At 40.1% G+C, this 14,780-nt stretch overlaps 1 protein-coding gene across 1 annotated transcript; it reads left to right on the top strand.

Moving 5' to 3' along the window:
* Nucleotides 1-9,869: 9,869 nt before the first annotated feature.
* On the top strand, nucleotides 9,870-14,332 carry gabrp (gamma-aminobutyric acid type A receptor subunit pi). Its single transcript, XM_062425499.1, has 9 exons — nucleotides 9,870-9,922; nucleotides 10,295-10,407; nucleotides 10,556-10,623; nucleotides 10,727-10,944; nucleotides 11,914-11,996; nucleotides 12,197-12,334; nucleotides 12,500-12,652; nucleotides 13,731-13,924; nucleotides 14,000-14,332. The coding sequence occupies exons 1-9, from the start codon at nucleotides 9,870-9,872 to the stop codon at nucleotides 14,330-14,332; spliced, it is 1,353 nt and encodes a 450-aa protein (XP_062281483.1).
* Nucleotides 14,333-14,780: the final 448 nt, after the last annotated feature.

Raw genomic sequence — 14,780 nt, 5'->3', positions numbered from 1 at the left:
AGCACTCAAAGCAAGGGAGCAGGGGATAAAACATTTTACTTGAGTGGCAAAGTGAGAACTGACTGACCTAAAGGTGAGAAATGGAAAAAGAGTGAGCAGAGGAGGTCTAGAAAGATGTGGGGCTGGACAGGACAACAGCCCATCAGTGTACAGCACAAAGCCTGTTCCGAACCCTTTGTTGCAATGTTACCTCTACTGCATCCTTGTGATGGCGTCAGATTATTCGCACATGCCCATTCCATAGTCTGTTGTTGTTGTTTGCATTGTCGGATTCAGGCTCGAACATGTATTTGGATGGAATTGAGAAGCTTGTAAAAACCAAATATAACGTGGATATTATAGTGAGCTTTAACGGTGATGGTAGGTCTACCATACCGACACGAGGTGTATCAACCTTCTCGTCTAACAAATTTTCCGAAATGGGCAAGTATTCCTTCTTTCTCTTCAAAGTAAAAGAGAGATGTCTCATTACATCGTTTGGAAAATAAAGAGGAGAAAGTGAAAGAAGCTTGTTACAACGATGACAACAATATGGATAGCAGAAACAGGAATGTAGAAGCAGGACAATAATAACAGGAAACGGAGGTGTTGGTGAGATTTTCCAGCATAGTTAATGGGAATGGTTACACTCTTCCCGATACACCAGTCTCTCTACAGCTCTCAAACCATGGCCCTATATTCCTCAGAGCTTATCCTTACACTGTGTCAATCTTGATGTTTTTCTCCACACTGCATCCACCTGCAGTTAACTGGTCCCACCGGTTCCTTGTAGTTTAATGTTTACATGAGCATTAAAGCTTTACATTGCAGTCTTAAAACTCTGCCGCTACATTTTCCCGATGTTCCACTTCGTTGCTTGTGGAATTAACCCTTGACATACGTGATTGATTGACTAATTAAATGATAGATTGCAAACTCTACATGGCGCTGAAGTTCCTTGAAATCCCAAGTGACTTGCTAGTGTGACAGCTTAGGGGAATAGTGATGTCCCACAGCTATGCTCGGAGAAGGTAAAAAATTGAATTTCTGATATGATAGGAAGACTTTCCTTCCTTGTGGGTCTTGATGCATAGAGAGTCCATAGAGAGGAGCTTTCAGTCTGCTCCTGACAGCTCTAATAACAGCCTGAGTGGACCTGAGGGCAGAGCAGGCAAGAGCTCTTTGGCCAGGAGAGTGTGGCTCCTTCTATCAGGGTGCATGCTAATGTTTCTCTGAGCATGGTTATGGCCAAAGTACAAAGTGTGAATTTGTGTAAAATCTGTTGAGCCATATCCCTGGGGATAAAATGATCAATGCTAGTTTGATAAAGATAGGATTGGAGGCAGATGTTTAATTGGGCGTTATTATGTGGGGACTAAGATTAACAGTCTGTTAAAATCATGCAAATTTTATCTTCCCTACAAGCTATATGTCAGATCAAAGAGTGACTCTCAGGTTAATGCCTGACTTTATAGCAAGTCGAAGTGTCAGTTTGCCTCTTCCTAAGATAATTATCTCACATCATTGGCTACATGACCGAAAAAATAACTGTACTTTGTGTTGTTGTTTTTTTCATTCTACAGCCATGACGTTTTCCAATTTGGGTGATACAATGTGAAGGCTTGAATAACTTCAGAGCCATTTCAAGCAGCAAAAAAAGATGTTAATGTTGAAGGAGTAAGAAGCTTAATTCACTCACTGGATTATTCTATTTTCACTCTCTCCGGGCAGAGTTCCAAATCCCAAAGTCCTCATGGGAAAGCAGCTGCTCTTCTAATAGATCCAAAATGTTCGTGGTGTGACTGACTGCTAAAAAAGTTTTCCTCGAGTGGACATTTTCTGTTTATCTTACTTAAGCACAACTTCACACACAGGTCACTTATATTAGCAATGCAGTACATCATATATTGCTTACACAAAACATTCACCTCACATCACGTCTGTTTCTTTTGTTTTTTAGACAAAAAAAAAGAATTTTCATATTCAGCACACACCTAAATCTATTCTTTATTTATACTGCATGGGCTATGGAGGTTTTTAAGCTCATGTTCAAAATATTCAGTTTTGTAATTAAATATATTCTGCCAAGGCATCCTTTGGCCACAGAACCAAAATATCCCTGGTTCAATTCCAGCTGGAGACCTTTGTTGCATGTCTTCTCTCTCTCTCTCTCTCTCTCTCTCTCTCTCTCTCTCTCTCTCTCTCTCTCTCTCTCTCTCTCTCTCTCTCTCTCTCTCTCTCTCTCTCTCTCTCTCTCTCTCTCTCTCTCTCTGTCCGCTCATTTCCTGTCTGCTTCTATACTGCTACTCGCCATCCAAGAAAAAGGGGAAAAAGGCCAAAATAGAATAAAACCCCTCCCACCACCACCAAATTACCTCCTATCAAACAGAATTGCTTACTGTCACAAAATATTTTTGAAGCTCAGCACAAATCTGCTTAAAGCAGACTGAATAAGAAGCAAATCAACTGATGTTAACAGAATGTACAATGTTTATTTTATTATGGTTGTTTTGTGGAAGTGGAGGGATGACATTTATTGTAAGTGTACTTATTACTTACTTAGTACATATACAATTAAATAATATGCACATTATTTTTTTATTAGTATTTTACAAAATTATATTACAGAATTCTGCTTGACTTATATAGCATAATACAATAATGATAGACAGATGACAAAAAAAGACAATTTTATATCCATAAACAAGGTGGCATCAGGTATTATCTGTTATGTATCTAACCCAGTGGTCATCAACCCTTGCATGTTTTAGGTATCTCCTCACGCTAACACACCTGATTTTAATAATAAACTCGTTATCAAGCCACTTGACAAGCTTCAGCTGCTTGATAATAAGTTAATAATCAGAATCAGGTGTGTAAGAGTGGGGAGGTACCTAAAACATGCAGGGCAGTAGCTCTCCAGGAGCAGGGTTGGTGACCACTGATCTAACCCATTTTAACATCTTTCTTCTTTTTTTTCTGATTCTCATAGTTAGCTTTTACAAGATCCTTTCATTTAGAATTAATTAAAGTACCATCTGTTAACCAGTTATTTGTAATTTGTTTAATACGCAGTTTCATGTGCAAATGCAGACTAGTGAATACATAAGAACTCATTTCAAAGTTGATTTATTAGCAAAAACTACGCTGGCTAAGACTAATCAATTCAAATAGCCAGAGGCTGTCTGAACCAGAGGTCCCCTCTAGCGATTATTATGTTGGAGTGTCTATTTGCACCCCTGGTAAAAAATAGCTTCGGCCACACAGCTGAGCTATTTGCACCCTAGACGTATAACAACGTAAAAACATGGCGGGCATTCATCTTCCACGCCAGCAGAAAAGGGCGAATTCAGAAAGGTTTCATTTTCTAATGTTTGTTCTAAAGACATTTCTGGCGGGAAAGTTGTATTATATTTTCATAATCTTTCCTCATTGAATGCATACAAGCGTCAGTTTGTCAGTTAGAAATAATTTGTCTGGGCAGCGTGTCCGTCATTAGTAGGCTACAGGAGTCTTTGCAGCAGCAGTTACTTATTGATAATGTTTTCAGCGGAAAAACTCTTCAACATATTTATAACTTTGTTAAGTAAATTCATACAACCCGAAAATATCTGAATTTACAACCTTCAGGTTGTTATATGATGGAAATCAAATCTTCACAGATAAGTCTATGGTTGCTATGGATACCAAATACATTTCAGACCTCTGAAGTCTCAGGCATTGGCCGTGAAACACGCATTTCAAGCTGCTCTCACGCTCACACGCCACACCTGACATTTTTTCACGCCGGGAAGTGATAGATCTCACCGGACAGAAATTATTATATGATATACAGAAGAGAACAGCGACGTATATTTATCCCGGTGGGATACGGGAGTCTTCCGCATCTCCAGATGCTCCCCTCCGACGCTCATTCCCGCAGCATGCACTCCTGTACTGGGGTGCAAATAGCATACAATGATATTTGCACCAAGACGGGTGCAATTAGAACACTTTGCGATATATACCAGGGTACAAATAGCATCCACTTCTAATTGTACTGGGGTGCAAATAGCATTCATTGATATTTGCACCAGGGGTGCAAATAGCCTTTGCCTTATTATGTCATGTTGTTTCTAATCCTGAGGGCATATACTTTTAATAAGGTACCCTACTGAGGGACCAAATGCAGTTTATGGTAAGTAGTCCTGAAGGTTGGTTGCTGCTCCCAGTCCCAAACAGAATGCTATACCATGCTCTGTGAACAATGTTTCCAAAAGCATTTTAATTATACTTTTGTGACTATCTTATTCTTGAGGGAGCAGGTAGCTAATTTCACTCATACGCAGGAAAAAGGATGAAAACATTTCAACAAAACTTTAACAGCAAAGAGATGAAAAAAGGAATGATGTATTATAATGATAGGAGGGATCATAATAGAGATTGAGAGATTTCTGTGCCTGATAGGAAGTAATTTTTTTTAAAGCAACCTCTTAAGTGAGAATGAACAAGGGCAGGACTGGAGACACTTGTCTACTTTGAGACTAAGAAGTGCAATAACAGTAGGAGGATGTAATTTGCTTTATTTGAAAACTGACAGAAAGTACAAAGGTATGAGATTCAACAAAATAAGTGCCTTGAGCCCTGCCACAGGTAATGCCTAGAGCACCATAGCAACAGAGCTGGCTGAGTAGGCCTGCTGGGAAAAAGAGTTAAGATGAATATTAAATGATATTTCACATTTATTGCATCTGAAGAGAGAAAACAGAAAACACTTTTACTACTTAACAAGTCAACACAAAATCATGGGGAGATATGTAAGCTGGCTCAGAGCAGAAGCCAGCGCACAGTGCTGAGTATCTACGCCACATTAATTCATACGTGTTCCTCCTGGACAAGGCAGCTGTCACAGTCATTTAAAAGAGATTTATCTCTGTCCCTCTCATGAGCCGTCCTGTGACATTTCCATTTGTCACATGACAGCAAATCACCGGGCCAGTGTGTTGGCAGTGACATTTCCATGTTCTAGTACGGCCACAAAGATGAGAGAAGCGGTACCAGAAACATGGTGTTATCACCATGTTCATTTATACCGCTAGAGAAAGAAAATGAGAAATTCAGTTTAAGACAGAGAGGAAAAGAGGTTCAAAGAAAGATGGTTATGCAACAGGGGATTGATGAGAAAGAAACCAAAGTGCCGCATTAAGTGGCCATTCTTGGCCAGACAGAAGTTGACAGGAGAGGATTTGTGCTTGTATGTGTAATAGAATGGATGAATGAATGAGGGATGAACAGGAGCGGTAGCTGGGGGCTGTAAAGGTGAGTTGACACACAACCAAAGAAAGGTCACTGTGGTGTGTATATGGTGGTGGGGTCCTGATTGCATTTAAAATGAAAAATGACCTTAGGGCACAGTCAGAAGGGACTCGATACTGAAATAATGACCTTAGCCTTAGTGAGGCTGACACTTAAATGGGCTTGCCCAGAAGTGCAGTAGCAGTGTACACATACATATTTATGAACACATAAACACTTAATGTAACCCCAGCACTGTGCAGGAATGCATATTCAAGAATGAACAGGAAAGGGTTGCACCAGCCGTTTATAAATCCATTGCAAAGTGTGTGTGTGAAGGCCTGCCTAATGTCTTAGTGACTACTATTAGGAGGGCCACCTGACAAGCCCTTATGGGTTTTATTGGCTCCCCCTGCACATTTCTCTTTTGTTAGTTATTGTTCTCTTTTCCTAATCTCAACGGTCTGCATATAATATGTGTATTACTTGTATTATGCATTTTTCCCCCATATGTGCAATAAATTAAGGTGTGAGAGACCACATTTGGAGGTGGTCAGGCTCATGTGGTGGGGAATACTCCCCTTGTGTAAGTAAAGTTCTCCCTTGTAGTCCCTGGTCAGAGGTATGTATGCTGATATTTGATCGCTAGATAGAAGCTATTATTTTTAGATGGATGATTTTGACTATTGTTATAGGTATAAGGTATAGCTTCCTTCCTAGTGCTTCCTGTCAGTCTGCCTGCTTATAGACCTTTTCATACCAAGGTGGTAAGTAGGGCTCGGATAACTTTGAGTTGATTTTATTGTGTATGCAAGTGGCGGACTGTTATGTCTCGTCAAATTTGTTAATGTCTTGTCTTGTGTCATGTGTTGGTCCTTTATGTTTTCATTTAGTCAAGTCACTCATGTCCCGTCCTGTCATGCACTTCCTGTTTTATTTTGTACTCACCTTTTCCCTCTTGTTTCAGATCCTGACTTCCTCCCTTTGTGTGCCTTCCCTCCGCTGTGATTGTCAACCCCGCCCCTGATTGGTTCCACCTGTGTCCCCTTACCTCATGTTCAAATAGTCCTTGTCTCCCTTGTCTTGTGTCAGTTCGTTTTGTCTTGTCAGCGTCACCGTCATGCAGCCCGAGAAGCCTTGTTTCATTCTGTCCTCCAAGTGAGCGTTTTTTGTTCCCCTTTATCATCCTCCTTGAGAGCGTTTTTTGTTTAATAAATTCCCTTCGAGTTAAGCGTTTGAGTCCTCCTTCCTGTCTGAGGTCGTTACACGGACTGTATCAATCATATGTCTATTTTGTAGTTCTCCTTGGAAAAAAACAACAAGACAAGAATAAAAAATATATTGATGTCGAAATGTAACACTACCTGGGTATTAACAGAAGCTGAAGAGTGGACAATTTAATTTATTTTATTTTTGGTTAGATATGGTAAGAGCTCTGATAATAAGAGACACATTTAAGTTGGTTTGTTTAATTTTTAAGAGCATTTCTTTTTAACCAATCAAACTCCTTATATGTGAAGCATCTATGCTTTTACAAGTTAAACTCGGATTGACCGAGGAAAATGAAGCTGAAACCACCAAATAAAAGATGCGTGGTCATAAAGAGGCAGCTACAGAGTAACTGATAGTGAGCAGGATAATAAGTATTGAGAGAAACTGGCATGTGGACAGATCTGAATAAACAAAGATTTCACAGACAGGAGATGAGACACACACAAAAAAGAACTCCATCACAGGCAGATGTGGATATAGATAGTGACATTAAAATGTAGACAGGTAGACAGAGGTAGTCAGGTGGATGCTGACTAACACCAAGTTGTCTGCCACTGTGACATCACGGCTCAGACTATAATTATTCATGAGCTCCCCTAACTCACAAATCAAACATTTACATCCTCCCCCTTTAGGTGGTACACAAATGTCTCCATTCACCTCTTTCACTGTCAGGGAGTGTGTGCACGGCGATTCACATGATTCTTCGGGTGGATGCAAATCAAATTATTTTATGTTCATTCCACAGCAATCTTGAAGACAAGCATTAAGGGTAAAGAGAATAGAGATATCTGAACATGAAATTGATAATAAGAGACTACTTACCCGAGACACTGAAAAACCTGGAGTGGCAACATCAGCTTGTTAGCAACCAGTTAACATCATTAGTTGGTACTGGGGAATGCAGGTCGACTAACACTGAAATCTCATAAGACTTTATTAGGTGGTGTATCCTCAAGGCTTTCTCATAAATGCTGGTGCTCCTACCAGTGGTCTCTTTCAGGTTAGGCCGTATAATTTGTGTTGAAGCTGAGCTACTGAGCCAGAGGAGAATAAAGAGCTAATATAGATTAATCTCACAATATCACCGGTGTTGGAGCTAAATGATTGACCATTTTGCCCATCATCATCATCATCATCATCATCATCATCATCATCATCATCATCATCATCATCATCATCATCATCATCATCATCATCATCATCATCATCATCATCATCATCAACATTACCAATAGCAGTACAAGGATTCTGCTCTTGGTTATTACTGGCAGTCACCATCAGCAACATCTACAGGAATATGTGCACAGAAATATGGACAGCAGCTGTTACTGCGGGTTGGATAACAAGGGTTGGAAGAGTAAAACATGTGTTCTAAGCTGCAATAGAGGAGGAAAGACAAGATGATGGTTTTCAAAACATTTTTATAGAGAGAGTGATAAGAATGAGTGTTCCTTTCATCTCATACAGGAGCCACATACTGTAGGTTTTTTACGGAAGTGAAAATCGAGGCATGAGACAGGGCGGAGAGGAATTCAGATGATGATACTGATACAAGCGAACAGAGATAGAGGTGAGGAGGGTGAATAAGATAGAGGAGAGGTTAGAAGCCTAGGAGGGGGGTGCAGTGTCAGTGTAAATTGGAAAAGAAGGAGGTAGATGGAGATTAAGGGCCAAAAGAATAAAAACTGTGTAGGAGGGGGAGAGAAAGAAGTGATATGGGGGATCAAACTGGATTTAAACATGTGCGAGTGCAGTATGTGTTGTATGGGGGGGAGGGGGGGGTACAGCGCAAATGAGAGGGTGAGTGGCATAAACAGAGAAGGAGAGAAAGCAAAGGAGGAGGGGGCTGCACAGCAGCTCTGTGGGGAGATGAATACAGCTGTGCAGAGAGACAGAGGGAGATGCACAAACAGTATAACAACCAACACAAGCTCCACACACACCAGGACCAAACCACAGAAGCAACAGTGATTTATTGGTAGATGGAGTAAACACTGGGTTATAATCATACACAACGGAGGACAGGGAGCAACACTTGGGACACAGAGAGAGGCAGAAGACTGGAAGAGGAAAACAAAGGAAAGAGAGGACCAGGTGGGAAAAGAAACCAGAACATAAGTGTGGTAATACTGAAATAGGTAAGTGAAAAGAGAATGCGGAGGAAAAAAAACTGAGAGTGTGTAAATTGTTTTTTAGCATAAACAATGAACACAATGAGAATGAATGAGAGAATTACTCAGAGTAAAGAAAATGAAATGTAAACTGTTTAAGGTTTAATTGGAAGTGCATGCACAGGCAACTCTGAGCTAATATTAAGAACAGATTAAAGATGCTGTGTACTAGAGACTACTATTCTGTTCTGTAGTTCAGTATATAGCTTCAGGGAAAGAAGCAATGAGTTAAGAGGACTGGAAGAGGAATGAAAGAATAAAGAGAAGCATGCAACATACAGAATCAAAGTTTAATTTAATGATAACGTTAAAAAAAAAATGGAATTAATTAATCATATGTGACACGCGTAAGGAAAAAAATACAACTAATAGGCTTCTGTGGTCCTATAGTTTATTATGCCCATTAGGAAAAAAAGTCATTATAATGTCACCACTGCATAAATGTTATATTGAATATTTAGTAGGAATGCTTTGCTGATTCTCTGGCATGTCTGGTTACTGTAATTTTGCATTCAAACATTACTTTGAGAATAGCAGGAAAACACGTAAAGCATGATAAATTCAGTTTGTTTTTGATGAGAGGATGAGGTAAGGAAAGCTGAAGTCTATTACTGAATCCTTTATGAGTAAGAGATGGGATTAGTTATCTATCAGGCTTTGTGAATAAACCATGAGATGGCGTCCACATAAATCAGCAGGTGACAGACTCAAACACACTTGCGTCTAAGAGAAGACACAAACATGTAAATATGTAGGCGCACTCATATATCCTTATCTAACCAGTGTCATTTTGTATTTCTGTATCAGTGTATTGTAGTATTAGTGTGTGTTTGTGTGAACTAAATGGATCAGCTACTAAGATATTCATGGAACCAAAGGCGGAGATCAATAGAAGTCTCTGCTATATTTTACCAGTATCAGGGTAGGGAGGAAGCAGTTTTATCACATCAAACAGTGAGAATGGCTGCTGCGCTGCATGTTTCCCCTGAGGTTTGTAATCACATTCAGTTTGGTGCTGCCACCCAATGGTGAAACTGTGGCATCCTGTGATCATGAATGAAAGAAATACATGCATTTATGCTTTAAAGTGTAAGAGAATTATCTTGGAAAGCGCTCATGTTTTGGCCTCTGTCAAATCTCCAGCTGCTGACCGCTGCCTGCTGATCCACAATGCCTGTCCAGCTGCACACTCTACTGATCCTGTGCCTGACCTGCACACATGGGTGAGAGACCTGAGGTTGAAAACACAGACACACACACACACACACACACACACACACACACACACACACACACACACACACACACACACGCACGCACGCACGCACGCACGCACACACACACACACACACACACACACACACACACACACACACACACACACACACACACACACACACACTAAAAACAGACATACACTGGTCAGCCATAGTCATGGCCTGTGTTCATGATGCTGAATATGTTGGAGTGCAATAATAATCCTTTCCTCCATACTGTATATTGACTGCTTCAGCAATTTTGCTCTGTGACAAATTTTATAGTCTATTTTCCATCCCTGGCCTCTCGTTTCTTTATCATCTCTCTATTGTTATCAGTGGTTGTGTGTTCCCAAGCCATAACTGGGGAGAGTGGAATGACTCTCAGCTTCAGCCAACAATTCAGAGGCTGATGAAAGGATACAACCGCTACCTCCGGCCCAATTTCAATGGTAGGATGCGGCTTGATAAGAAATTGTTTCATTTGAGTGCCTGTTGTCTTTGCTAACATTTAATATAGTCCTTTTTCTTTGTAAAAGCAGCCAGTGCTAATGTAAACTGGCCCATTTCCAAAACTCCCTTTGTTTCTGTTTTTGATAGAGGGTCCTGTGGAAATTGGAATGAGTCTTGACATTGCCAGCATCGATGCCATCTCCGAAATCAATATGGTATAGCACTCTTCCAATTATTTTTGTGTGGCTAGTGTGTGAATGAGGGAGAAGGTGAATGACTTAGTGATTGAAGAAATAAAGGAAATGCTTCTCTTTTCAGGACTACACTGCAACTATCTTTCTCCGTCAGCGGTGGCGTGATTCCAGGCTGGTGTTCCCAGGGAATGAGAGCGTGAGTGTGGATGGACGCCTGGTGTCACTACTCTGGATCCCTGACACGTTCATCCCTGACTCCAAGCGCTCCTTCCTGCACGATGTCACAGTGGAAAACCGTCTCATACGCATCTTCAGCAATGGAACTGTTCTTTATGCTCTTCGGTACTTCTTAGGGGTTTAGATTTATTGATTTGACATTTACTGACATTTGATACTCCTATTACTGCATTTGTAGAGTGAGCTTTACAGGCTCAGCTGACTCACAACACATAAGGAAAAGATATATGAACGGAAGGAAAATGTACTAACACAAAAACATTTCTTTTTCATGTTGTTTTAGTGATTGCTTTGGTAATCATCCATGAACTGCCCTCAGGTTCTACTAAAGAAAAGCAAAAAAGCACTTATGTATCATCACTCAGTCATATTACTTAAGTAAATGCCACTGAATTTCGTTATTCAGAAATTCTCATGCCCTTCAAACACTTCACTTTTTGTTAAGATTTGCCATGTCCCCTCAGGCTACAGTGAATATTTTTACTAACGTTTAATCTATCATGTAGGATTTTTTATTATGACTAGACAGCTTTATTGAGGAAAGAAATGGCAGTGTTTTTGCAATAGTATTCTTTATTCCTTTGCAGTCCAGGATACCATTATGTAGTTTGTAGTGTCAGCACTGCATAACCACATAAATAGCTGTTATATAGTAGATCCATTTTGTTAATTTGGCCTTAATTTAAGAGGACTCAGTATGTAAGTGGACATGTCGGTTTTCTTACAAAATTAGTATAATTAGCTATAGCAATATATCAGGACACTGCAATGTCCTTGGCAATATTTTCACCATTGATAGAAGTAATAACAAGACAAGAAGTTCAAGTATGAAGCTGATAGACTATACACGAATTCCAAGAAGTCAGGCACTATACATAACTAATGCATCAGATGAATAGAAGATATCAAATGTTGACACTTCAGATGTACGTCTTTGTTCTTTTGATTGTTGCACAGGGTTGCTCAGAGAGAGAGTTCTTTGTGTGTTCACAAATTATTAATTGCCCTGTCCTACATTAAAGGAGTAACAGTGTGTTTTTGAAGGTTGCTAACAATCTCGCTATGCATACACAGCATCACAGCTACAATTGCCTGCAACATGGACCTGACCAAGTACCCCATGGATAAACAGGTGTGCACCCTGCAGCTGGAGAGCTGTGAGTACCTGTGAAAGCCACACCCCCATCCCCATACAACTTCATCAAGCCTTAGGTGTGTTGCTGGATAAACAAATTATCACCATCCTCACCTTCATTATTGTCATCATCATCCTCATCAGTGTAGTGAGTATCCCAATAAATGTTATGCGTAGCCGATCAGAATCATCAACACTGTGTGTGTGTGTGTGTGTGATCAGGGGGCTACAATCTGCAGGATGTGGTGTTTTACTGGACCAGAGGGAATGATTCAGTGAAGGGTCTGGATATACTGCGGCTGGCTCAGTACAGTGTTGAGAGCTACTATACATCAGTATCAGAGGCTGTGTATGAGACAGGTAGGAATATTTCAACTTTCAGAACTCCACTTGACATGAAAATAAAATCTACATGAAGGAATTAATCAAAAATATATCTTGTAAAGCACAAACTTAATACACAGTGTTAATTTTTTTCTGTCTTTGGTTTAAATATACCGTATTTCTCTATGTGTTTATTCACAGGAAAGTACCCTAAGCTGGTGCTACATTTTGCACTGCGTAGAAATGTATTGTTCTTCATCTTGGAAACGTATGTTCCCTCCGTTCTGCTGGTGGTTCTCTCCTGGGTCTCTTTCTGGATCAGCCAGTCCTCCGTACCAGCCAGGACCTGCATCGGTTAGTGCAGCATGTTACTATATGTTTTTTTATTTCGATGTTAGTAGATTTGAGCACATACTGGAATTACTATCAGACCAATCGTTACAATAATGCCTTATTAAATTATGTATTGATTCACACAGTGCAGCTGCCTGATCTTATAAGGTTACAGAATATGTTACTACATCACATCTATCACAGAGGAATTATATTTTACCATAACGTTGTCATACATTTAAATTAAATATTGTATTCTGTGTAATGAATCTGGTATTTTAAAGCAGAACTGTCTGCAAGGAAAAATATCCCAGATCTCGGATGAGCTCCCAGATATCTTACCGTCCCAGCTAGGGACCAAAACTTTATTTTGAAAACAATAAATAATCAAATACAAAGTAAGCAGATAAAAGGGAGTTCCCAGCCAAAAGAAACAATAAATGGGTAAGTCAATGAGCCAGCCTCACAGTGGGCCGTCACACTCAGCTTATCCCCCTAAACTAGGAAAATCAACCCTAATTAAACCAAAACAAAAACCCAATAACTGGACTATTGGTTATCTCCATCCCAAACTAAAATAACAAACTACATAGGAAAACCCCAGCACTCAAAAACATGCTGGGGAAAGCAATTTGGAAAAGAACAAGGAAAAGGTCCCCAATGCTGTACAGCAGGCAGTTGCGCACACCCACTCTTCCTCAAATCCTCTCTTTCAAGTACTCAGTGTGCAACAATGTGCCTACAGGGCCACACAAAACGTTTAATTTTAAATTGTATTGCTGATGTTGTTAATATGTCTTGACTTAATGTAAACCTTATTGTGCAATTATGTGGTATTTAATTTATGAACAAAAAGATGACCATGAGCTCATCTAACAACCTCTAAACCTATCAACTGTAAATTTACAGTTCAGCATACATGTCAATACATCATTATGAGTGCAAAACACAAGTTTCAATCTTTAGCTTGTTTATTCAGACCATTGGCCAATGAGAGACAGGAGCGTAGATCAGAGAGCAGCTGGGAAGGCCAATAGATTGATTACCAATTCAGACACAATCTCACACAAACCAAACAATTTTGTGATCTGTTCTCCAGGGGTGACTACAGTATTGACAATGACCACTCTGATGATGGGGGCCCGCACCTCCCTTCCCAATGCCAACTGCTTCATTAAGGCCATAGATGTTTACCTGGGCATCTGCTTCACCTTCATCTTTGGTGCACTACTGGAGTATGCCTGTGCTCACTTCTACACCATGCAGCACCACACCATAGAGGATATACACAGGGTGAGCAAGAAGTTTGCATTTAAAAATGAAATGGAAAAAAAAAAAAATTACAACATCTGTATATCTATTTTTTAGGCTCTTTTGAGGGATTTAAACGAATCCAATGGCAACGGCCCCATCCCTATAATCAGGTCCACCCAACCAAACCACTCTGTGGAGATCAGCTCCACTGCAGAGGAGCATGTGGAGCAGTCATTAAACAGTGACACAAAGAACAATGCTGGATCAAAGGAGGACATGCCAGGACAGGGCTGTGGCCTGTCATCAGTGAAGGATGCATCACGTAGGGCTGCAGCCATCTTCGTTGTGGAAAACCCACACAATATTGATCGCCATGCCCGCACTGTTTTCCCCACTGCATTCCTCTTTGTCAATATCCTCTACTGGCTTTACTATCTCTTCCTCTGAATACTTGTTCCAAGCTGCTGCCTAATTAATTTCTCCATCCTAACAGTGTTCTACCTCCTGATTTGAGATACCAATACCAGTCGCCACTGCCTGGATCTAAAGTGACCATGCTACCTTTTGGTTAAAACCTTTTTGTACCACATATTAAACCTTTTTGTCCAAAAGATAGGGCTACAAATTAATGGTGAGTTAGGATCAGAAAGCTAAAATGTATCTTTGTACCACACTCTGTATTGAAAACTATTATTGATCATGTATGAATTGATGCCTAGCAACATATACACATGTAAAATTGATTATACAAAGTCTGTGTTTGCCTATTTACTGACAAATCCATAGATCAAATGAAGATGAGTTAATTAGCTATAAAGAATAGGCTGCCTGAACTGCATCACAGTATATTGTGCTGCATTAAATTGCCTTCATTAAATGACTGATGTAGATGTGT

Source organism: Scomber scombrus, chromosome 9, assembly GCF_963691925.1.
Source record: "Scomber scombrus chromosome 9, fScoSco1.1, whole genome shotgun sequence".
In the NCBI taxonomy this organism is placed as follows: domain Eukaryota; kingdom Metazoa; phylum Chordata; class Actinopteri; order Scombriformes; family Scombridae; genus Scomber; species Scomber scombrus.
The sequence above is the reverse complement of the archived record's forward strand: the minus strand, read 5'-3'. Positions and strand labels throughout refer to the sequence as shown.

Coding starts and splice junctions, on each gene's coding strand:
- gabrp (XM_062425499.1), top strand. CDS start 9,870: ATGCCTGTCCAGCTGCACACTCTACTGATCCTGTGCCTGACCTGCACA. Junction 9,923..10,294: donor TGCCTGACCTGCACACATGG/GTGAGAGACCTG, acceptor TATTGTTATCAG/TGGTTGTGTGTTCCCAAGCC. Junction 10,408..10,555: donor CCTCCGGCCCAATTTCAATG/GTAGGATGCGGC, acceptor TGTTTTTGATAG/AGGGTCCTGTGGAAATTGGA.